Source organism: Sesamum indicum, linkage group LG8 (genome assembly GCF_026168435.1).
Source record: "Sesamum indicum cultivar Baizhima isolate 11 linkage group LG8, ASM2616843v1, whole genome shotgun sequence".
Lineage (NCBI taxonomy): Eukaryota > Viridiplantae > Streptophyta > Magnoliopsida > Lamiales > Pedaliaceae > Sesamum > Sesamum indicum.
Window position 1 is genome coordinate 21,851,541 of NC_142664.1, and position 25,143 is coordinate 21,876,683.

The window sequence follows — 25,143 nt, forward strand, 5'->3', positions numbered from 1 at the left end:
TGCAGTCTGAGATTAAATTCAATCAACAAATCAGTGGATTACTATCTAGTAACCATGAACATGTTATCATCTTGCTGTACTACTACTGGCAGAAAAAGTTTATGAATGTTGTAATAATAATAAATGTCTTCCTTTGGAAATATATATTTCACTATGTGGGGCTGGACTCTAATCCCAGTACAGCAGAAAAAACTTTCTTTAGAACCAAATGAGGATTGTTCTTGATTCCGGTCTTTGCCCGCCAACCAATGTGCTCATCAGGCCTCACTAAAATGGCTCCTCTATCCGTCATCTGACAGAGATCCCACCACGACGGTGAAGTAGGACAACTCTTAGCTTCGATCACGTCTATAAAATTCGTCCAAGGAAAAAGTGCTTTTTTGCTGTTGACTACTCCTCCTGTTGATTTTTGTTGCCACATTATGCATACTTTAAGTGGAATTTTAAATTCCTCAGCCACCTTAAATGCAGCTCGGGCTAGCTGATAGGACTCTTCTACTGGCGCTATAATAAGAACAAACTCGACATTATCCACAGATACAAGGTCCAGAGTAGAGAAGGCGTCCTGTGATAAAAAGATGAAAAAATCTGAGAAATAATATACAAAATTACAGGAGAAAACAAAGGGGATAGGAAGGGGGGGGTGGTGGAAGAGTCTCTTAGCGACCCTCCTGCCCTTCACAATGATTTCCTAGTTGTTGATAGACTGAAGCTAAGTGTTACATGAAATATCCATGAACTGGAACAAAAAAGCGGGGCGCAAGCAGAGAGACCTTATTCAGGAGTTCTGATAATGCTCGAATTTGCATATGAGGCAGTCTAGATCCAGGGTCTGAAGAGGGAATATAGTCCCTCCTACGTCCAGTTGGTGTTTCTTGTGGTGCACCCGACAAACTATCACCATCAGATACTAGCGCTCCTTTAGAATACCTGACATAAAGACTTGGAGATTAAACTCATCATGAAATACCATTTGTACCTTAAGCAGTTACAATTGAAGGAAAAATTCTCCATTGTGGAAGAATAGAGATATATTTGAGAAATTCAAACTTAAAACCATGAAAGGTCAGCATTCACTAAAGACACATTAACAATCAGAAAAATATTGCATGTGGTTGATCGTCTCAAAGGTGTTCCAGACTTGACTGGCATAATGCAAAGTAGGTTTTTTACTCCTAAGATAAATAGATAAGTTTAAGGCTGCAACTATAGTGAATGTCGTGAGGCACCTGAACCCTAAGTCCTCGGCAGGGAACTGGAGCTGAAGGCTTTTCCCTTCTTCAAATATCTGTCTTAGTCTAGAAAGCCTTGACGATCCAAGAGGATTATTTTCATTCAGAAGATAATTGGAAAGCTGCATACGGCCTATACTAAATATTCCATCCAAAATAGTCCTTTGTAGACCAGACGGTAATATGGAACCAAAAGTATCGTTTATAGCGCGATGTACTGTAAATAAAGGAAAAAAGGTTTAGGTAACTAACAGAGTGATGCAAGAAAAACTTCAACTTTGAAGTTCATCGATTTACCTGAATTAGCAATCCTGGGATCAAGACCAAGAGCAGCAGGAACTGCCATTGCAGCTTTAAAATTTTGGACACTTAGTGCTGTATTAAAGAGAGCAATCTGACAAGTTTCAGGAATTCACATAAGGCAACTGTCATTGTTTTGAAAATTTAAGGGCGGGTTGGTTTCATTTTCTACTATTTTAGAGATCACACCTCAATTGTTTTTACCACCTTCCAACAAAGTAATGCTTAGTTCTAGTTCGCTTAATTCTAAACTTTCATTTTCACCATCCAATAAATAGATTTGACATAAAGTAGGTGATGAACCCAACTTTTCTTAAAAGCTCAACTCAAAATATTAAATATTAAATGCAAATACAATAGAAAAAGAAAAAAAAAAAAAAAATTTAGCATGAGATGTGTAAACAATATTTTTCAACATTTCCAACATAATAAGCCAATTACATTTTGATTTCCAACATGGAAACCAAGTGAAAGTAAATTTAACCCTGGAAATCTTGAAAATGCTGGCGTTATAAATGAATGCTAGAAATAAGACCAAACAGGCCCTAATATAGTAGTGATGTGTTGATTTTAGCACAAACTACACGAGCAATACCTGCCTACGCTCTGTTTCATAAGTGGAAAGAATTGACGGTGGTGCGATTCCCTTGAGTACGGAAGCCAACTTCCAGGCAAGATTATGGACATCCTGAATGCCAGTATTCATACCTCAAAAATGTAATGAAGAATCCTAAGTTACACCTACTAGAATGTTCCAGGATTAAAAAAAAAAAAACTGACTATCAGCAACTTGCAAAAGGAGAACTATTTCAATAACAAGAATAAGTCCATACCAAAACCACCAGCAGGGGGGAAGCGATGAGCAGCATCACCAGCAAGTATTATTCTGTTGTTACCGGCTAAGAATGTCTCAGCAACTTCAGCATGCATCACCCAAGGCTTAACATCCAGCACATTTATGTCTGCAAGCTCTCGGCCGACCAGTTTGAAGATTAATTGTTCACACATCTAACAAAAATCAAATTCTTTATGAGAACAATTACAAGATTAATTTACAACTCTTAATGGCATCCATGCTGGAAACAGGTTTAGTAAGAGTACATTAACCATTGCAAAACATTTTAACCATAAACCAAATACCGTACTTGGCAAATAAATTCAATTTCATCAGAAAATTTAAGTCATGCTAGTGAGAACTAAGCTGCAGAGCTAGGAGATTACCCCGGGGTTAAAATCTTCAAACTTCTGCTGGGGTGGATAGAAAGGTACCTGCATAAGATTGATGATGCTGGAAATTGTAAGTTTCTGGTAAACTAACAGCATGAAATAATTCATGTGCGTCAAAATAGAGCCCTGAATGTTAGCACCTGCAATACAAATTCCCCTTGCTTTGGATCATGAGCAACAAGAACACCTGTGGCTTCAGTATTAAAGATAAAAAACAGCATTCCTGGTCTCTCTTTTATCAAGTATTGCCCAAGGTCCTGGCTCATAAAATGTACACTAACAAGCTTTTGCAAGTCCTGCTCGCCACTCATGGCTGTTCCCATTAGTTTTCTCACTGTACTTCCTGCACCATCTGTACCGACAACGAAATTACATAGGAAATCTTTCCTTACATGCTTTCCTTCCCCTGTTACATGTGCAGTCACAGTTATACCATTTTCTGTAACATTGATAGATTTGCACTCATGCCCCAATAATATCTCCTTCTCTGCAAGCTTGCAGTCAGCAGAGTTCATTAACCCATCACTTCTGATATGAAAACCAATGTCCTCGAGCTGTTCAATTAGCAACCTCATAAGTTTGTACTGTGAAAAGTGTGCAACAGAAACTGGGCTGACAATATGGTCAAAATCTGCACATAACAGAAGTTGCACCGGTAAAAGACGATCTAAAAGCCAATAATAGACCTACTCCATAGAGGTTTTGGGCTTTGTCAAATTATAAATCACAAAAGAACATAATCAACTTAAGAAACAGGAACAGGCAGAAATCTCACACTTCACGATATAAAGCAAGGGAAAAGAACATAATAAAGAACCCTTTGCTTCTTATATGAAACCTACACTTGAGCTGTCTAATTAGCACCCTCATAAGTTTATACTGTGAAAAGTGGGCAACAGTAACGGGGCACACAATCCGGTCAAAATCAGTATATACCAGAATTTGCGACAGAAGATAAAACCTAAAAGCTACTGATAGACTTGCTCTAAGAGTTATTGAGCTTTGTTAAAATATCAACCACAAAGAAGGAACAGATTAAATTATATAAACCTGAAAACAAAGAAATTGTTCCGCACCGAAGGAAAACGAACAGAAAGACAAATTATGTGAAAGATCAAAATTCTATATTTTATATCCTTCCTAACCTTTTGCTAAAACTAAAAAGCCCTACATTCCACTAAGGTATAGGATAGCATTCTTTTCTTGCCTTGTATATTCTGTGTATAGATAGGACTTCAAGAAAAGACCTTTCGCATTTTCAAGATTGACTTCAAGTTCTCCACATAATAGTACATTTTGAATATCACCCTAAGGGACTCCAATTTTCTCCACACTCAAGATTGCAAGTTGTAATCACCTTGAGGTTGCATATGATCAACAGAACCCAGAACTGGACCAGTGAGCGAAGTACAATATATGAACTTCCTCCATAAATCCACCGGCGGCTGATACCTCAGAATTTCATCACCCAGGCCATTTAACTTCCGAAATACCTGACATGAATTATCTACTAAAAAAATATGTCCTACTTTAATGAATGAAACCTCAACATCTTCCAAGAAAAAACATATTTGCATCAACAGCTCCAAACTAATAAATAAAAGAAAAATGAAAAAACCTCCATCGACCGATTGTTGATGAAATGAGCTTGAGGGTGCCTCGAGAAAGCACTGCTTTTCTCCAGAACTGCACATTTTACCCCTGCGGAGCACCGTAACAACAAAAATTGAACATCATTGCCATAGGAGAATTTCCCATGAAACCCCAAAACTTAAATACTAACTTAATCAGTCAACCAAACTAAAAAAAAATCCTTTCTTTCCCATTACACATACAAATTTTACCTAGTTTAGTCAAGAAAATAGAGAGAACGAGGCCAACCGGTCCTGCACCGACGATCAAGACTGGTAATACCGAATTTTGGCCGTTGATTCCATCGTAATAGTCCGACAAGAATCTCCTCTGAAGGTAGGAACTGCATAGAAGTACATTGTTTCTTGTTCCGCTGCGGTAGAGTCCACGAAACCTCCTCGTGATCCCCAGAAATCCCATTACAGAATGAGGCTTCACGGCGGCAAAAAGCAGTGCAAGGAACGTCCACAAGGAATTCGATTTCAGGAATGTTTTTCTCCACTACTCACGCACTATCTTGGTTTCTCTTTCTCTCTTGTTCAGCACAATAGGGTTTCTTCTCTCTTCTCCAACACCATTTCCAGCTAAAAATTCAATCTTTAGGAAAGATTAATCAGTTATTGAACTCACCTAACTCCAATTTCACCAGAAACCCTGGATTCTGCAGAGTACAGACTCCTTAATCCACCAAGAACACAGTATATACAGCAGAATTAATGGAAATGCCTCTTCAAAGTTCAGTTCTTCAAAGAGAAATTATGGCTAATTGGCTCTGGCTCTCTCACAACCCTTCAAAACTGAAGTTCTCGTAGCTATGGCTCTCTCTCACCCTTTTTCTTTTTTCTTTTTTTTTAAATAGTTAATAAATATTGTGTTAAAAAATAGTTAATAAATATTATTGTGGAGGTGTACTAATTGAAAGTGAATAGTATTTGTAAAATAAAAAATAAATAAAAATCAAATTTTGTAATATTTGGATTAGAAAAAATATAATAGTAATGATAATATATCAAGTTATATTTTTAAAATTATCACTTAATATATATTTTTTTTACGATTTTAAAATTATTACTTGATATCTTGTATTAATATTATTTTTTTTTAGTGTGTTTTTCCTCAAATACTATTTAATTACGTTTTTTACGAACACTACGAACTTCTAATTCTACACATCTCAGCCTTTAGAATAATATTTATTAACTATTAAAAACTAATTTTAATTATTAAAATTCTATTATTAAATCAGAATTATACCTACATCTGTATAGTATGATTCCAACTTACAATCTCTCAAAATCAAAAGATATTTATTAATTTTCATACCTAAAATTTATTTAAATTTTGATTATTATTTCATTATGATGTTTATTTAGATGAATGTGCAATTTATTAATTTATTAAATCTATTTCTTCCACATTGTTAATAATGTGTTAATTTTTTTTCAATCTTAAACAAAAGTGTATAATTGATTATTTGTTTTTCTATATCTTACGTTTAATTGAAAACTTAATTGATAACATTATTATAATTTTTTATGTTGAATAATATTAAGTTTTTCATTTTAAAAAATTTAATTTCAAATTTTAAAGTTAAAAAGATAAAACATTTTATTAAATTCAAAATAATAATTTTAATTAAAATAATATTATTTTCTCTACTAAAGCTCAAACCAGAATCCGATTTCTGATGTCGTGTTACGATAACATGAGCTTTTAGAAAGTGGGAATTAGGTAGGAAAAGTTATGCATTGGATTGTGCCATGTCCAACATATAACATAACAAGAAACGTGTTCCCCTACCCACCAAACAATATTTTAGCCCAACGTATGTACTTGGAAAACATTTATTCCTTGTATTACTTTTTGACGTGGGGACTCCCCTTAAACCCCTTTGAAATTACTAAAGAGTCCCAAAAATTATGTTAATAGCTTAAATGGCCTTTGATTTGTGTATCCTTAGTGATTCGGGTCGAGGTAATCACTATTCAACGACTTGGAGGTAATTCGATGATAAACTGGTGATGACTTAAAAATGTTTTGAATTATGAATTTTGATGAATATCTCGACTTGGATGAGTAAGGCTGACATGCACACAATGCGCTAAACTAATTAAGGTGACTTCAAGTTAAAATTCTTTGATTCTTAAGTTAAATTTGAGCTTAAAACTATGGGGTCGCAGAATACGATCTGATAGTAGTAAATATATACATCTCAAATGACCCTCTATATATTTATAGAAGCTTATGTGTTAGAAATTATACGGGTCACGTGTCCAATAGAAAGCCGTCGGATGGGTTTTAAATCAACAGATGATCAATCGGGTCACTGGGTCAGACGGGTTGGGTGCAACCGAACCCACTACAAAGACACAGCCCCTTGAGTGTTTGTGATTTTTCATGCCTTTGGAGGACAAATTTGTTCTTTCGGGCCTATTCGATGTATTTTCCCAATCATTTAGTTTCGATTGTACCGTCTGATAATGTACTTGGCAACTTCAATCATCTTAATGAAGTTGGATTGAGGGTTCATAGAGAATCATACAATTTTGACAAAGTTTATAAATATGCACCATCTTGTTGCAGGAGTGATCTTATGAATATGGTATTTCGATCTTATCCCCAACTCTACCTCAATCTGCCAATAATTTTAAACATCTATTTAAGATTTTTATGATATCGCCCCAGTACCTCATAAGTCCTAATCTGCATGGACCCATCGTAATTGTTTGATCTTTTTCATATATGTGTTTTACGTAGTATCATACAATTCGAAAAAATTTATAAATAATCATCCTCCATTTGTTATATACAACTTTTGCTGCCTAGCATTCTTATAACTTTAAATACTCTTCTTTCTACAACTCATTTGATTTTTGCATCGACAAGTTATTACTAGGGCCTTCTCAGTACGGTTCTGATGGTGTTTTATTTTGCAGGCTTTGTTCGAAGATGATTTGAGGCATTCCTTGCACATCGGAGGCAGCATAATCCAAATCTCTCTCTAAATATATTACCCAACAATATTCATCGCAACACCTCCAAATGTCAGGTACGACTTTTAGAGAATTTATGATAATTTCAAGTGTATAATCATCTTATCAAGACATCAATTAAAATAAAATTAGTATTCATCAATATTTCAACAATTGTGATAATCTATTTATTATTATAGAATTACAGAAAATATATTCTTGTTGACTCAAGAGTTTAGAATAGTAGTTAATTTTCGTTAGTTTTAAATATCTAATAAAGACTATTACAATAATCATAATTTCTATTATGCAGTAGGCAACATTCCACGCACATGGCGGTTTCGAACTCATGACCTCTAAAATATTTGGATAGTTTTAAATTCATGGAATTCCGAATCCTTCAACTTTAAATCTGAACTTCTATTTGTTGAATAGTGATGAACTTTAAATTCTTTTAGTATGGAGTCATTTGAAATCATTTTTTTTAAAATCTCCATCCCCAATTCAAATCTATCAATCAAATATAGCATGAAATCATTGCAAGTTCTTTTCCAAACCTTTCGCTTAAATCCAAGTCCGTCCATCCAAAAGAAAGCCCAATCCATTCTCAGGCATAACCAGTAGTCCTGCGTTTTTAGTAGTGGGGCTCACACATCCATATAAGGGAACACATTGAATCCTAAAAATATTGAAACAGATCATAAATTCGTTTAATATAAAGTCATATCAATTCATTCCTCCAACCTCTCGTCCAAATTCAAATATGTTCGTCTAAACGCGAACTCCGTCGTGGGCCCCGCACATTCATATCACAATATACATAGGGACCATCAAAAACCTACCAAGAATACACCCTAGGATTCGATGGTTCTGTGGTGGTCTAGAAATCCACAAGTAGGTGAAGAGTCACAATCTCAAAGTCTTTGATCTGACTATGTACACATTGTTTCGACAAGGAGCCATCCTTTTCCAAAGTACTACCTATGTGGGGAGTTGGGCTCTCCTCCATGAGATTGATGAATAACAACCCCCCCCCCCCCCACCCGCACCCACCCACCTACCCACCAACCTCTTTCTTCTTTGATATGTATAATATTTTAAGCTTCAATCTTGTCTTATTCATTTTATTAATGCATTACCCCTTCATTTTTATTCTAACTATTGTTAGGAAGACGTGAGATGAACACAATCAATGAGTTCTTCCTGAGTGGGGATCATGCCTCAATATCTTGAAATAATAAAATTGAATTTTTATACTTTTATGTTGATATTAGTAAATTATGATGATGGGACAGACAATTAGATTTATTTCTCAATATTATCTTTATATAATATGACCTGAGTTATGTATAGTGTGATTTTTTATCTAATTGATAGAATTCTAAATAAGTATTTTTATTTCGAACTTTATTGTATTTTTTATTCTAATTAATATATACATGCAACGTGTGCAGATATTACATCAATTTATTTTATTTATGGGAAGATTTTATATACAAATCATTAATCATATATATATTGAAAGGCCAGTTCAACGAGTTTTTCTAAAATTTGACATAATTACAAATACTCCTTCATTGTTCGAAAAACTAATATTCCCCTCATTTTAACCACCGTCGAACAACTAGCTCAATCCGTTAGTCTCCATTAGGTTTGCTTTCGTTTTTCGTGTAGTCAAAATATTTTTGGGACTCTGAATCATAATTTTACTCATTTTTGAAAAGTTTTTGAAATTTTTTTATGAACTAAGTGGACAATATTTTTGTAATGTTTCAAAATTTTACATCCATCTCGGTCAATTTTTAAAAAAATTAATTTCCTTTTAAAACAATGCAATAAGGTCAAAGTGGACAATTTCATATCTCCGATCCGACCAAAAATTACATAATTTTTATCAAATATTATGGATATTAATAATTTTTCAAACAACAAGGGACTATTCATAATTACATCAAATCTTAAAATAAAAAAACTTATTATAATTTACTTTATATCAAATAAAATAAAAAATACAAAAAATTTGAAATAGAAAATTCAATTCGGATAACTCCATACAAATTTCACTCCCTCAAAAGGTGTTACTATATGAAAAGAAAAAGAAGAAGATGAAGAAAGGTGTTACTATATATATATATGGCTAAAATACATTTTACCCCCTATGTCTTGTTGAAAAAGCTAAAAATTCCCTTGTGTTTTTAAAATAGAGTAAAAAACTCATTATATTTTGTAAAACTCAACAAAAACACCCATTTCATTAGTAATTAATGGATAGTACATTACACGCACTCCTTGTACTTTTGGGAATATTTTTTTTTTTTTACTATTTTTCACTTTTCTTGGATATTTTTACTAAAACGCCCTTATGGTATTTATATATTTCACATGTATAATTTTTACTTATTCTGAGTTTTTTTTGTATTTTCATCTATCTAAAAAATAAAATATTTTTTAAATATATTAATTAAAATATATATATTCTTTGAATTTTTATAATGTAAATTAAAATATTAAATTAAGTTATATTTAATGTAATTAATATTAATATTAACTATTAAAATAAATTATATTTAAATTCAAATAATTTTGTAATTTTTAAAATTAAATTTAAAAATTATAATTGTCAAATCTAAATTTATTTTTAATTAATTAAATATATATTTAAGTACAATAATCATTATAATTATCTAAAATTATTCTTAATTAACTAAAATATATTTAATTAATATGATTAAAATTATTTTTAAAAAATTAAAAGAAAGGGGAAAAAAAAGAAAAACTGGGGGTAGCGGTTGCGTCGCGGTCGCTCTCTTTCTTGATTTGGGTGACACGACGTTGCCTAGATTTGCGGGCCATGACGACATTTATAAATTTAAAATTCAATGGTTAAAATTAATTTATTAGATCTAACGACTATAATATAATCAATATATATCCAAAGGTTATTAAAATAAAAAATAATATATATTAAGCAAGAGTGTAATGGTTATTTTGTGAAAAATTAACACCGTTAGTTAGATTTAATGGAGAGGGACAATTGTACTAAGTTTAAGAAAATACAGGGAGATTTTTAGCCTATTCTTAAAATAGAAGAAAGTTTTTAGCAGACCTTTTGAAATAGAGGGAAATTTGTTTTGTTTATTTTAGTTATATATATATGTATATGCTGAAATGAGGGCGTTCTCTTCCTCTTCACATTCAAATGAGGGTTCCCTTTCATATTGACTACATGAAAGATAAAAAGTTGGAAAATTCCAACAAAAAGTTAAAAATGATTCATACACCATATCCGATATGATGTAATAATGTGTTATCACACTTATTCCACTCATCCTTTAAATAGATCGGACACAGGCTCTGTATTATGTTGAACATGGTATTATAAATCTATTATAACATGGTATCATATTTAGGTACAATGAAAACCAAACTAATCCTATTTTGGGCGGAATCAAAAAAGTTAAATTCCTTATCCTCATAACAAATATGACTCTGAAGATACAGAGCCCTGCTCATCAGCAAACATCTGCTTTGGGATCCAATTCGCTTACTACTTAACTTAATATTTTTTGAAATGCTGAAGCAATTTAAATTACAATTTTAACCCTAAGATACGTATATTTAATTCCCATTACTATTGGTATAATTTTGTAGCAATAAAGAGGAAGCACAAGTACATATAGGGGCAATGGATAAGTCATCCATCAGCAATTAATTAATTTTGCCAAATTGTACCACCCCTATCACTATATATATATATGATACCACACAGCAAATATCATAATTCTTGCCCATCCTGCCCCCATGTGCACCATCTCAGAATTTCCCTCCACTGCCCGCCCCCCCCCCCCCTCTCATTTTTAGTTATAATAATTTTATCAAGTTAAATACGAACTTTTGAATATTATATAATAAATGTGATGAGGTCGCACTAGGATGAATATGTTTTTTTTTAATTATTATGGTTAATTATTATAATTAAAAAATTATAATGAATATTAACTAATTATGATTGTGCAACTTTTGTTAGTCGGTGTTTTTATAAACGAGATTGAAATATATTATCAGAAATATTTTTGCCATATTTAAAACTATGGCTAATGTTGATTAACTGTATCCATAATTTAATTATAATAATTTTATTTGATCATGATAAATAGTATTGTTTTATCATATTTTATATTATAGTGATTTATAATGTAGGAAAATATTATTTTTTTTTTATTATTGATATTCCTGCTGCCCTCTTTTTTCTTTCCTCTAAATATTATATATATATGTGTATATAGTGTGACAATAATAAAATATTATATATTTATGAGGTGATATATATATATATATATGTGTGTGTATAGTGTGAGACTGAAACTCTTCCCAAAGTGAGTGAAGATGATAAGTTCAAATTGTAGTACGCCGTGGGTTTCTGCTTTAGGGGCGACCAACTGCAGCAGTATCTATGTATTTTTACATTATTTTAATTTCAAGAACTATTATTTATTATTTTTATTTTTACTGCAGCTGCTTCGTTTTTTACCATGCATATATTCAAGTATTTATTTATAATTTCCAGTAGTAATTAATTTATTGAAGCAGTCGGTGGATCTGAAGAACTTCATTTCATCCACTCAACACTGCCATTTTCTGAGAAATCTTCATTCTTTCAGGGTTTCATCCCTTTCTTCTCTCCACCAACTCCAATGCCCTCAAAATGTACACTTTTTTCTTCATTTTTTGATTTGTATTCATTGAATTCTTGCCTGATTTTTTGACTCATTTAAGCTTCTGGGCTGTTTTCTTGTGGTTATGACAATGTAATTACATTTACTGAAAATTTGTGAATAATATTTGCTGGCTGCTGTCTGTACATGTTGAATGGGGATATGGGGGGTGGTGGGGGGGGGGGGGGGGTAAGTTGAAATGTACAGAGTTGTTGAGTTTATTTGCATGAGTTCTTGTTCGCTTCAGATGTGAACTTCTGCTTAGAATCTCAGGTTTGAGTTCTTTTAATCTGCTAGTTATGCATTAAGAGGGTGTGTTTGAGAGTTTGTAAGATGATTCAGAGCTTATAAGATGTTGGAGGTGTTTGATGGAACTTTGAGACAGTGTAAGATGTTATGAGGTTGTAAGGTCCTTTTGAAGAAAAACTAGGGAGTTTCCGACTTATTTTTAATATTTTTTACAGACTCGTAAGTTATGGTAATTTTTGGACTAACTAGGTTGTTTTGTACTAAAAACATAATGCAGATGTTCATCCTCAGATCCGGGTTTATCAGTATCGATCTTGCACCGAGATTGTCACTAGGAGATCATAGGGGTTGATTTCATGTGAGGATTCAGTTAGTATGAGAGATGGACAAAAGGGCATAGGTTCTTTTGAGAATTTATAGGTTGCTTTTGGTTGGTCTTTACTGTATTTGTAGGAGTTGAGAGAGATGAGAACCATAGAGGAGAAAGGGTGTCCGCACAATGGCACTACACAAGAAACTTCAGGTGGCAGCTGTATGAGTTTTGAGTTCCACAAGAACAACGGGGTAAGTCGAACCAGTGCCCATCATCGAACGGCCTTAGGAAAGCCGACTCCATCGAAATGGGATGATGCCCAGAAATGGCTGGTGAATCTGTCAAGAGGGGAGAAGAATCAGGCTAAGGCCTCGCCACGTAACTCCAATGCTGATGATAGGAGACTGATTGCACCGGTGCCGAAGAAGGATTACTCGAGTGGAGAGGAGGGGGAGAATGTTCGCTGTCCCGGTTCAAACGGGATCGATCAGTACGAAATGGAGACAAAAAATGTGGACTGCGACGATTCGGTGTGGAGGATCAGTAAGCCGGCTAATAGTTCTCAGTCGGTGGTGAGGTCGATATGTGTGAGGGATATGGGGACAGAAATGACACCGATTGCAAGCCAAGAGCCGTCCAGGACAGCCACACCGATCCGTGCTACTACTCCTGCTGCAAGAAGTCCAATGTCTTCGGGTTCGTCGACTCCAGTTAGGTGTGCAAATGGGGTGATGGCCCTCGGTAATTGTCAAAATACTGCTACCCCGAGCGAGACGAGAAGTGATGGTGGCAGGTATAGTGGTGCGATAAGACAATTTAGTAGAGATGGAGAAGAGAGTAATGGTGGAAAAACGGCTGAGAATAAGACCGGTGATCAGTCTAGTAAGTTGAATCCTTTGGAAACACGAGCCATGGCCTGGGACGAGGCCGAGCGAGCTAAGTACATGGCAAGGTGATTGGTTTGCTGAGTTGCTATTCTTGTACAGTCTGATATATGAAACAACTGAGAATTTCTGAAAATTGAAATGTTTTTTCGACATCTAGGTACAAACGCGAAGAAGTGAAGATTCAAGCTTGGGAGAATCATCAGAAAAGGAAAGCTGAAATGGAGATGCAGAAAACGGAGGTACTGCCATCTTTTCCTTTGTTCTGTTTCTGTGTATATGTGTTTGTTGATCGAAAATGTCTACTTTAGCACTATTTCCCTGCCAACAATCCAATGATCTCTTTTCGGGGTGGCTTCGTCACAACAAAACATAAGCCGTTGCTAACTAGAAATATGTTGTTTGCAAAAATTAATGCACGTATCTTGTAATATAGCCATACCTTAAACTAAAATGAAAATTTTTACTCATGTAAGAAAAGCTAAAAAACAAGGATAGTGACTGATCAGTCCTCATATTTCTCTTCTTGTGTTATCCGAAGGAGTTGCAGTCAATTATTCGCTCGTATTTCCTCAGATGCTTACATCGTTCAGCTCCTAATCTTTCTTCCATTCTGCTCTCAGGTAAAGGCCGAACAACTAAAATCTCGAGCACAAGAGAAGTACACAAACAAACTGGCAGCGAGTCGGAGGATAGCAGAGGAGAAACGTGCAAACGCAGAGGCCAAGCTTAATGAGAAGGCTGTCAAGACGTCTGAACGAGCGGATTACATAAGAAGAACCGGTCATTTGCCATCCTCTTTCTCCTTCAAGTTGCCTTCCTTCTGCTGGTAGCTGAACACCCTTTACATGTACTAAAGTTGCTAATCTTATAATGTACTTATCCTTTAAGTTGTGTCAACTACTATTGCCAACTTTTTTTCGTTTAAATTCCTAGCGACGTTTCATCTTTAAGTCATTTGATGCATTAATTTGTTGATGCAAAGTGATGGTGAGTGTAACATCCTGCATCAAATGGAGACGAGGGAGTTGAGCAACATATAAGCTTAAATGGAAGCGCTGGTTCGTCATGGAGAAGGCCCGCTGTTTAGGGCATCGCTAGTCGATGATTTTGGAACACGAACGTTTCAGCCGATCGACATCGTTTCTCTTTTAAATCCTAAATTTGGAGAACAGTGACGATAATATTGTCTTACAGTTGAACAACTGCATCATGTGTTCTTGTGTTTCTACAGATTTGTTTGTGTTTTGCTAAGGAGAAATCAGATGGCTTGGTGTAAACAATGGGAGGAAATAATTGAGACAGACCATTATATCATGTCTCAAAATAAAAACTTACATATGCAAATAATGTGGGATGTCGGACAGCTCAGTGGTTTGGGACTCCGGTATCTCAATTTTGAAAAATAAAAATAAAATAAATTATGTCGATAGCTTTTAAAGCTAAATTTAACTATATAAATATTTTATACCTTTTGTAAAATTATAAATATATTTTCTGTTCAGGAGCAAAACTTTACAGTACATCTTTTGAGGTGAATTATATCGACATTTCCTTATTGTAACTTATAATCTTGAAAAATATATAGGATATTTGTTGAATTAAATTCAACCTCATGGGTGTTATTATAATTTATCCCAAAAAATAATGTATGTCCCAAAATTGATCGGTTGCTATTTGGATTCAATTTTAGTTACCTAGCGGAGTACATCGTTTTTGCGTGCATATAATAAATAATATTTTATATTTTATAATATATTATGAATAAGAAAAGATATATATAAACTAATTGATGAGTTTCGAATTCATAAAAAATATTATCTTACTAAAACTTGTGAAATTAGTGAGTAGGGTCGAATTCATATATATTGATTCTAAATTAATTTCTTCAAATAAAAACAAAAGAGGAGGTTGTTTAAAGTATAAATCTAATAAACAAAATAAAGAAGAGAATTAAATATGAGAGGAAAAATTCATAGTTGAAGACGGGGTCATGCTTGATTTCGTGGTTGATCATAGATGTAAAGATAACAATCGTTCATAATAAATAAATTGGTTATGGTAACGACCTCATATTTTCTTACCTTATTGTTAGTCAATCAATGCCCATTGACTAATTATCTAGTCAGCAAACAACCTTTGAATAGGAAAATATTTTTAACAATGAATAACAGTACATATTTCGTATATCAAATTATTTACGATAAATGCACATAAAACAACACAAAATACCCATATGAAAGAAAGTTGAAAGTACAAATTATATCTCACAACATATTGGAAAACATTCATCGAATCTTTAACCAAAAATAAAGAAACTAGCCTAGCATGTTCATGGAAGAACACATAAAAGAGAAAATAGAGAATATTATAAAAACGCAGAGAATAAGAGATCGAAAGATCAAAATATCAAAAATGGACATATGATAAACTACATCACTTATTTATATTAGGTAGTTAGTTATTCCTTATTACATACTTATTATCTTATTACATACTTACTACAGGTCAAATAATTTTTTATGACTAGAATATCCTTATAACAATGAAGATGTATCCTCATCACATTCATTGACATGTGAAGATGTATAAGAATAATTTGATTATAAAAATATTTATTTAACTTGCAATAAATCAGTAATAAGTCAAGGATAAATATGAATTTCTATCCAGCCCATTTGTTTATCTCAGTAAATTTTGTTAATCTTGTCTAACAGATGAATTTATCTGTTAAATAGAAACAAACGATTTTTCAAACTATAAAAAATTTACATCTAATTACCCAATTCTCAAATGAAGAGACTGTAATTATCCCTTTTATAAAAATAGAAGTAATTAGTGATATGCCTTACAACTAAATCAACAATGAATGCAAACAATTCGCAAGAGTTGGCTGAGTCCCATCACTAACTCATATAAAGTTCATGGTGTAATCTATACTAATTTTGAAAAAAAAAAAAAGGCTTTTATACTCATAAACGACGATCAGCGAAAGTCTGCACCAATTAATTTTCTTTTTCTTTTAAACGTAATATATTAATTTATATATTTTATTCTTATTTTTAATATAATTACTTAGGTTTTATTTTTGATATTTTAAATAATTAAAAAATAAAGTATTTCAGAAGATAGATATTCTATTTTTTTTGTATAGAATATTTGCTGTTATTATACACTTAGATAATTAGATTTTGAAAAAAATAAAGAAATTAGTTTGTTTAATTTCGTGAATCATAATTGAATTATTACATTCGAATTAAATAGTTATTTTTTGAAAATAGTTAATATATCTGATATTATAATGTTATTCTGCCGTACCTTTATGTCATCAATCAATACAATAAAATAAAGAAAATCGAGGAGGGTACTTGCTTTTCTTATGGTGGATGAGAGCCCATCGAATAGCTTCTCTTTCAACGCGGTCGCGATTCGGCTTCTCTTTCGTTGCCCTTTCATCGCCTCATTTGTCTTCTTCTCTCTCTAGAAGCACTCGTCGCCGCTTTCCGTTTTGTCTACACGATTCTCTCCGATTATATACATCGGTAAGCCCTTCGATTTCTGAATTCTCACACGCGAAAGCGAGAGAAGGAGGAAGAGATCACACGCCGTCTTTTTTTTTTGTTTTTTTGAAATTTGTTCGTAGGGTTTTCTAACCGTTTCTTCTCGATTTTGATTTGATTTAAACTGTATTCTTTTGTTGAGGAATAGAGAAGAGGGGATTTGATTGGTCGTGTTTTTGGTTTCGATGCTGTATCAGATCTGTGTTTGAATCTCGATACTTCTCAAAAAAAAAAAAGGGAAAGTAGTTTTTCTTTGTGAAATTAGGGGTTTTCAAGTGATTTGGAGAAATTGACTATTTGTTCGGTGATAAGTTGGGTCTAGGAAATCAGGGTTAGGGTTTTGTTCAAAAACCCAATTTAGGCGAGTTTGGTACGTGTGTTAGGGTTTCATTTCCATACATAAGGAGACTCGTACCTAGATTTATGGCTGCTGGAAGACATGGGGGTTACAGAGACAATGAATTCAGAGACCGCGAGGCTGATTTCTTGATTTCTAGAAAGGAAATTGGTTATTCCACTCGAATTAGGAAAGGGGATCTGGAGTACGAGAGGGGTCAGGGTCAGGGTCGAGAGAGTCTTGATTATAGAAGTAGGGTCAGACAGAAGGATGTCAGGGAAAGGGAGGCGATGAATGGTGGACATCGCGCTACTTCTAGTCGGAGTCATTCGGGAAGTAGTGGCGGTGCACCCCGGAGGTGTGGGTTTGTGGTCCGCCCCATGGATCGAGAGCCTGGGGAGCTGTCTAGTGATGGGTCTGATGGGGCTATGGATTCAGAAAGTCAAGTTAATAAAGAGGCTGAAGTTAAGATGTTGGGAAATGGGGGTCAGTCGTCTCCTGTGCAGAACAAAAAACGGAAGTTTTCACCAATTATTTGGGATAGAGATGATAGGGAGGTAAGTCGAACAGTAAAAAAGAATGCCTTGGAAAGTAGCAATCTGCCACCACCGCCTCCTTTGATCGAGACTTATCCTGAATTGCCTAATTCTAAGTCTATTCCGGATGCTAATATACCTACTGCTCAGGATGATGATAGTGAGGTTCATATTTCTGAAACATCACCATCTAAAATTGATTTGTTACCTGGTTTGTCAGAATTTCCTGTTGAAACATCATCTCTGCTGCCTCAAGAAGAACAACCCTGGGGTGATAACCAGGGAACACGGGTTATTGACGATGATGATTACTTGCCAGCAAGAACTATAATATCTTCTCGCTGGGCGAATGATGCTGACTCTCCAGCTGACGAGGGTGAGATTTCTGATTATGAAGACAAGCTGAAATTAAAGAGGAAGCCTGGTTCTGAGTCAGCTGAGCTAAGGGGACGTAGGAAATCAATAAGTCCAGAGCTTGGGGAGGTCAAACGAGAAGGTTCTGAAGGAACTAGGGGCAGGTCCTCTGGATCCGATGAACGAGTTAGGTCTTCCAGTAGAGATAGTTACCATGACAATGATGATCAGAATGAGTACATGGAGATAGATGATAATAATAATTATAATGGTAGTACTTCTAGCCAGTCTGACACAGAGTCTGAAGATGATCGTGGTTCTAGTGGTACACCAGAGCCAGCCCACCCTCCACAGAGGAGTGTCAATATGCTTCAGGGTTGCCGAAGTGTTGATGAGTTTGAGAGACTGAATAAAATAGATGAAGGCACTTATGGAGTTGTTTATCGAGCCAGGGATAAGAAGACTGGAGAAATTGTTGCTCTGAAAAAGGTCAAGATGGAGAAAGAGAGAGAAGGATTTCCTCTGACTTCTCTCCGAGAAATAAACATTCTTCTCTCTTTTCACCACCCCTCCATTGTGGATGTTAAAGAAGTAGTTGTGGGAAGCAGTCTTGATAGCATTTTTATGGTCATGGAGTACATGGAACATGATCTTAAAGGATTGATGGAGACAATGAAACAGCCTTTTAGTCAGAGTGAAGTTAAATGTCTCATGCTCCAGCTCTTAGGGGGGATCAAGTATCTTCATGATAACTGGGTGCTGCACCGAGATCTGAAAACTTCAAATTTGCTTTTAAATAACCGGGGTGAGTTGAAGATCTGTGACTTTGGTCTGGCTCGTCAATATGGAAGCCCTTTGAAACCATATACTCACTTGGTGGTTACTCTTTGGTATAGGTAAGATCTTTATATGAGCATGACTTTGTATTATGCTATTTTACCGACTTAATGTATAATGCTGTACATAATTACATATGTGCACACACTTGCTCAGACGTACTCTAAATTAGTGATTTAGTGTAGTATTTTTGCGCTATCATATCTGACCATAAATGTTGATTTCATGCCTTTCAAACTGAAGCTTTTATCATAATATTAGTCAACCTAGTGGTTTTTCTCCATCAAAAGATTGCTTCAGCACTTCACTTTTTATTGTCAGTAGTTTCCCTTGGGGGTTAATACATAAGATAAATGCTAAATCCTAACTCTATTCTCAGGGCACCAGAACTTCTTTTGGGAGCCAAACAGTATTCTACAGCAATTGATATGTGGTCACTAGGGTGCATTATGGCTGAGCTATTATCAAAAGAACCATTGTTCAACGGGAAGACAGAGGTTGATCAGCTTGACAAGGTAAATATGTATTCATGCTTCATTATTTTGTCAATTAGTTTTGCTTACTAGTTCATGGTATTTTAATCTGATATGCGAATATTTTGTCTAATTACTTGTTTGGTGGTGATATGCAGATATTCAAGATTCTTGGCACTCCAAATGAGACAATTTGGCCTGGCCTTTCTAAGCTTCCTGGGGCCAAGGTGAACTTTGTCAAGCATAAGTACGTATTCATATCTGATATATTCAATTCTTTCCCAAGTTGCCCTCAAAATTTATTTTCTTCTTTTTGCCACTGTTTTCCCAGGCGTCCAGCTTTGGGTGATTCTGGTCTGGCTTTCTTGCTTCCATTGGTGACAGCGTCAGTTGCCTAAAATTTATTGTTGCTTCTAACAAGTGACATATTTATTTCAGGTACAACCTATTGCGTAAGAAATTCCCTGCAACATCTTTTACTGGGTCACCTGTACTTTCTGATGCTGGATTTGATCTTTTAAACAAGCTTCTGACTTATGACCCTGAGAAGGTATTCTTCTAGATGATTACACCTGTTTATTTCATTTGTTTAGAACTTTAGATGCTTGAATCTTTCAAATTTCTCAATATGAAATGGGATCTGTGCAGCGGATAACTGCTGAAGCAGCTCTCAACCATGAATGGTTCCGGGAAGTTCCGCTACCCAAGTCTAAGGAGTTTATGCCAACTTTTCCTGCTCAGCATGCGCAGGATAGGTATTTGTGCGTTAATTCAAATTCTATGGACAATATATTTTAGAGTTTTTCCTGCTTGTTTCATTGTTTGCATTGTTATTTTCAGGCGTATGAGAAGAGTAATGAAGAGCCCTGACCCATTAGAAGAGCAAAGGAGGAAGGAACTGCAACAGGGAGAACTAGGCACTGCTGGTTTGTTTGGCCAATAGCATCCCAAGTCTTCTATTCTTATTTTCAGTTCTTCAATATCATAAACAAACGTGATTGAGGTGAGAGCTATGGGCAGAAAGGAGGTTGCAGGCATCGTTTATGAGGCTATCACGAGTGCTGTTTTTTATCAGGCACATCTGATGAATCATGTGGTCAATTTCTGGGTTGTACTTGTGAATCAGATATAGTGCAGGTTGAATTTTCTTCTTGGTGCTTTGCTGGATGTAGGGATGCATCTTTTCAAGCTTCTTACCTGAAAGGTGTGGTCGCTCAAGGCATTTCCTATATGGAACTGTTTCTGGTTAATCTCGTACATGTATCATATTTTATATTGGTTCCTGTAAACAATTTTCTTGAAATTGATTTTGAATATCACAACAGTATGGTTTACTTTATGCTCTAGTGCTATCAGTTTTAATTCTTATATTGTGTTTGCAAGAGATGGTGATGTAAAGTGGAGGGGACATTCTTAGCTTTTCATCGCAGAAGAATTTGACAGGAAGTATAGCACTCTGGAGGTAAATATTAAAGCTGATTACATGGATGTAACCGAGGATCAGGAATTTGTTCTCAGTCGATGTGGAATGGTTATGCCAACTAGGATCATACCTGGATTATTGATCTATAATTTACAAAAATATTTTATTAATGTGTTTTGACGTTTGCATGATTACTCTTTGATGAGACACTTTTTTTCATGCGACACATTCGTACTCTGAGGTAACAGTACGCTCCTTATAGGGAAAAGCTGTTGAGCTCTATATTGCTTTCTCTTTAGTAGTTTATGATGGTACTTGTTGGCAATTGTACCATCGAGATTATGGAAGTCTTAATGATTCTTAACCTAGATTTCTGCATTATTAAACGGCTGAGGAAAAATCTTTGGATTTTTTCCTTTTTCCCATTTAAGATTTTATTGTACAACACATAAATTCTCTTTGCAATTGATCAGTTTGAGTAGTCTGAAGTAGAGTCAGTTTGTTTTAGTTTCACACTCACACCTTGATAATTCGGAGATGTAGGTTGGTTGCAGCAGTGTGAAATCCAGCATGAGACATCGTTTTCACTGCCATGTTCTTTAAGGGCCGGCTTTCTTAAATCTCGCTATTAAATAGTGATAACCACACAGACCAAAATACAGTGAAACTGGGGTGGATATGGATTTGGCATGACTTATTAATGCATCAGATAAAGAGGTTACTTGTTTTGTGTTGGTGAATGAGTGTTATCTTTTCTGTTTTTTTCTCTTATGTCATGTAGGGGCATCTTATTATTATTCCTGCCAAGTTAATTGATTTGATATGATATGTCAATTATCTTTACTTATAGATTGGCTCTTCCTCCAAGAAAGCTGTACTTTGATGAGCTTGTATCTGTTTTCTCAGCTTTAGGCAAACAAGTGCTCTTGCGTAACCTATGTGTATATCCACTTAGAATAATGAACTTATGTTTCTCTGCCCATAGCTTTAATGCTCTGAGGCGATGTTTTCAACCTTTATGACATTCATCTGAAATGTCACTGCAGTATCCAAGCAAGCAGGTTGAGGAGCTCACTTACACACCTTGGCCCTCATAGAAAACCCAAATTAATTTCCCGTTCTACATTTTTGTCTCCTGAAGCTCTAGAGGTACACTGTTATATTTCTTGTATACTTTCATGGTTAATTGTTTTTTATGTACCTTTTTTGCTTAACTAGTGTGTATAATTCATGGTATGGTTTTATAATGTATAAGTTATCCTGATTTCAGTAGCAAGCCTAGAAACTTAAGCAGTCATGCATCATTGATTAAGAAAAGGCCTAAATAATGTTCTGTAGACTGCATGCACTTCTCCATTCATCCCTTTCCTCTTGGCTATCAGTGGGTTTAAGAACGACTTGAGATTTCTCTGCCTATTTGATGAAAGTTTGGTGTTATATGCTTCATTTATCAGTTTATTGATTAGAGTTGATATTTATGGGCTGATGCTGCTAAGGTGCATACCTGTTGTGTTACCTCAAACTGCATAACATGCACCTGCTCCCTTTTTTTCCTTGGAACTTAACCTATTGTTTTTGTCTTGTTATTTCCTTGCTATTATGAGTGATCTCTCATTCTACTAAGTCAGCGAACAATACAAACATTAAAATATTGGCCGTCCATTGTCTTGTGGACCTTTATATTTTTATTAGACACATGCATGTCATTAAAAAATCAAGTTGTGTGGATGCCAGTCTCTTAGCTATGTTCTGTATTTTAGTTCTCATTTTATTAATATCTTTTGATGTTCTTTGTAACGGTGTGTATGACTTTATTGCTTTCTGGTTCAACAACCGCATCTGTGAATATGAATGGAATATTGCATGTATATTGTAGGGTCACTTCAAACATCTCTTATTGGATCCAACAACGATATTGTTGACCTGAAATGAGATCCAATGTTAAAAAATGAGAAAATTTGGAGGGATATGCTTAAGTGGGAGGCTGTTTGCTGCCTTATCCTGCTTGACAGGTCATTCTGTAGTGGGGGAAGTTTTCTTGGTGCAATGAGCTTGTGATAAGGTTTTGCAATGCGCATACTAGCTTAAGGTACAATAACGACCACATGTACGATTGCATTTAATAGGAGTCTCTTTGTTGGTAGATTGGTAGGACTTTTCCTGACTACTATCCTCGATCTGGTTCTACTCCCTGCTCAGCAGGTAGTTGTTCATCATCATTTATTCATGCACAATTTATTGAAAAAGATGGACTGAATTTGTCAATCTGTCCTAGATGCACACATAAGAATGATCAGAAAATTTTGGTGACATTTTCTGTGGAGAGTGCTGCGGATTGCTTCTCTGGGTGACCGGGAGACAGACGAAGTTGCTCAAAATCTGGGAAGTTGAACTCGTTGTCACCTAATTGGGAGACCTCGTGAACAATATTTTTATCTATTGATTTTGCTTATTTAGGTGAAGGTGAATGATGGATTCATCAGTCACGAGGAAAGGAGGTGGAAAGAGCTACAGAAATGGAGCACTGTTGTGTTTGTGCTTGAACCAAAAGAGGTGGGCATGATTTTGGAATTACCGGAATTACTTCAATGAGTTTTTTTACTTGATGGTTGAGTTAGATGGGTTTCTCACTTTCTCAATCTTTCTTATGTAGTTAAAAGTAGGCCAAGAGGATAGATAAGCCTGATCTTATGAACTAAATACAAGTGATTATTCAACAATTCATCATCTTTTCACATCACTGTGCATAATATATCATTTTTAATCTTGTGACACTTTCTTCTTGACTTTTGCTTTGTTAACTTGTAGGCAGCCATTCTGGGTATTCAGTTGGCTAATAGTTGAGCATGACAACACCGTAAACCTGGGGGTGAATGTCTTTTTCATGTAGTCATAGGAAGGATTGAATACATAGATTCTGTGTCAAACTGATGTTTAGTGGAGTTGTTTAAACATCTCGTTTCTTGTAAGAGACCCTGTTGTTAACACCCCTTATCGGCACGAACCATGCCATCTCTGCCAGCTTAATCATGATAGAAATTCTTTCAAGCTGTGTAGATGTAACGCTGCCTGTTCCTCCAAAATGATCTGTATTGTTTCTTGGTATTCAATCCATCCATGCGCTATATGAAACTTAAAGTTTTAAGTGTGTTTCTGCATTAGATCATTTTTTCAGGGTTATGGTATGTTGCATCTTTCATTTGCCTCCGTTGCGTCATGCACGGGTACCACACATGAGGAGTCGTGGATTGAATGTTTGGGTGCAGTATCACCGAAAATATAATTATATAAAAGAATTTACACCAATTTTTAAGTTTTATTATTACATAAATTTCTATTGGAATAATTGTGATATATTCTCTTGGTAAAAGGTTATTATTCACTTTCTATTTTGATGGTTATGTTATTAGTTTGACAAAAGTAAAATTACATGTTACTACGGCTGTCTTAATGTTATGGTGTTGATTTTTCTCTAATTGCAGTTGTATGACATTCGTATCTTTGTAATAAATAAATAAATGACTGGAAAACGCGATTCGAATGCCAATTTTGTTCTAAGTTAAAGTGTTGTTGAAGTTCATATTCCTAATCTGTGCTTTGTACTATTTTAGTTCATTTCCCGGAACAGGAAATGGAGTGGGGCGAGCTGCGCCGTGGTGGTCGATTTGGGGGCTGGCGGAGAAAAATAGTAAAAATTAACTTCATTTCCCTAAATTGCACGGAATGTCGTGAGAAAATTTCGGCAAAATATTATATGGTAACCATTGAAAATCATAAATTCATCCAAAATGTTGTTAAGCAATTTAATTATCACAAATTACTCCTAAATTTTGTCAGTAATCTCTCTTCATATTTGATATGGTTATGAATATTCTTTCAGTAAATTATTGACGATCGTATGGTGACTAGCTACATTTATAGTTTTGTTTAATGATTAGCTAAGTTTATAGTTTCGTTTTTATCTATTTTTGTGGTAAATTGATGATAATGTCTTCGTAAATTATGATTATTTTTTCTTTTTTAAAGTTTTTTTTTGAATATTTTTTACTTACTAATTGAAGAATTCTTTTACAATTATTCAACTCTTTTTTAGAGATAA

General features: G+C 34.7%; 3 protein-coding genes across 11 annotated transcripts; 2 read left to right on the forward strand and 1 right to left on the reverse strand.

Moving 5' to 3' along the window:
* Positions 1-12: 12 nt before the first annotated feature.
* On the reverse strand, positions 13-5,219 carry EMB2421 (FAD/NAD(P)-binding oxidoreductase family protein). Of its 3 annotated transcripts, XM_088883260.1 has the most exons (12): positions 4,604-5,219; positions 4,378-4,460; positions 4,117-4,252; positions 3,193-3,390; positions 2,900-3,111; positions 2,754-2,801; positions 2,366-2,540; positions 2,128-2,240; positions 1,530-1,626; positions 1,230-1,449; positions 774-930; positions 13-565 (listed from the first exon to the last, which is right to left on the reverse strand). In XM_088883260.1, exons 1-12 carry the CDS (start codon positions 4,809-4,811, stop codon positions 152-154), a joined length of 2,061 nt encoding a protein of 686 aa, XP_088739386.1. In that variant the 5' UTR covers positions 4,812-5,219; the 3' UTR covers positions 13-151. The 3 variants fall into 3 exon arrangements, with proteins under 3 accessions (XP_088739386.1, XP_011086743.1, XP_088739387.1); XM_011088441.3 differs by having other exon boundaries at positions 2,900-3,390; XM_088883261.1 differs by lacking the exons at positions 4,117-4,252; positions 4,378-4,460; positions 4,604-5,219 and adding an exon at positions 3,967-4,110 and having other exon boundaries at positions 2,900-3,390.
* A 6,580-nt stretch (positions 5,220-11,799) lies between these two features.
* LOC105168384 (uncharacterized) lies at positions 11,800-14,729 on the forward strand. 3 transcript variants are annotated; one of them, XM_088883062.1, is made up of 5 exons: positions 11,800-11,818; positions 12,605-13,592; positions 13,685-13,766; positions 14,148-14,353; positions 14,510-14,729. In XM_088883062.1, the coding sequence occupies exons 2-5, from the start codon at positions 12,793-12,795 to the stop codon at positions 14,565-14,567; spliced, it is 1,146 nt and encodes a 381-aa protein (XP_088739188.1). In that variant the 5' UTR covers positions 11,800-11,818; positions 12,605-12,792; the 3' UTR covers positions 14,568-14,729. The 3 variants fall into 3 exon arrangements, with proteins under 3 accessions (XP_088739188.1, XP_088739187.1, XP_088739189.1); XM_088883061.1 differs by lacking the exon at positions 11,800-11,818 and adding an exon at positions 11,911-12,070; XM_088883063.1 differs by lacking the exons at positions 11,800-11,818; positions 14,510-14,729 and adding an exon at positions 11,911-12,070 and having other exon boundaries at positions 14,148-14,477.
* Positions 14,730-16,878: 2,149 nt separating this feature from the next.
* LOC105168385 (cyclin-dependent kinase G-2) lies at positions 16,879-24,943 on the forward strand. Of its 5 annotated transcripts, XR_016066786.1 has the most exons (10): positions 16,880-19,207; positions 19,528-19,663; positions 19,780-19,868; positions 20,060-20,171; positions 20,270-20,376; positions 20,462-20,825; positions 21,005-21,083; positions 22,091-22,193; positions 22,921-23,597; positions 24,656-24,943. XR_016066786.1 is itself a non-coding variant. In XM_011088448.3 (6 exons), the coding sequence occupies exons 1-5, from the start codon at positions 17,508-17,510 to the stop codon at positions 20,140-20,142; spliced, it is 2,031 nt and encodes a 676-aa protein (XP_011086750.1). In that variant the 5' UTR covers positions 16,879-17,507; the 3' UTR covers positions 20,143-20,171; positions 20,270-20,382. The 5 variants fall into 5 exon arrangements, 2 of the variants coding, with proteins under 2 accessions (XP_011086750.1, XP_011086749.1); XR_016066788.1 differs by lacking the exons at positions 20,462-20,825; positions 21,005-21,083; positions 22,091-22,193; positions 22,921-23,597; positions 24,656-24,943 and adding an exon at positions 19,953-19,975 and having other exon boundaries at positions 16,879-19,207; positions 19,780-19,848; positions 20,270-20,297; XM_011088448.3 differs by lacking the exons at positions 20,462-20,825; positions 21,005-21,083; positions 22,091-22,193; positions 22,921-23,597; positions 24,656-24,943 and adding an exon at positions 19,953-19,975 and having other exon boundaries at positions 16,879-19,207; positions 20,270-20,382.
* The last annotated feature ends 200 nt before the right edge of the window (positions 24,944-25,143 follow it).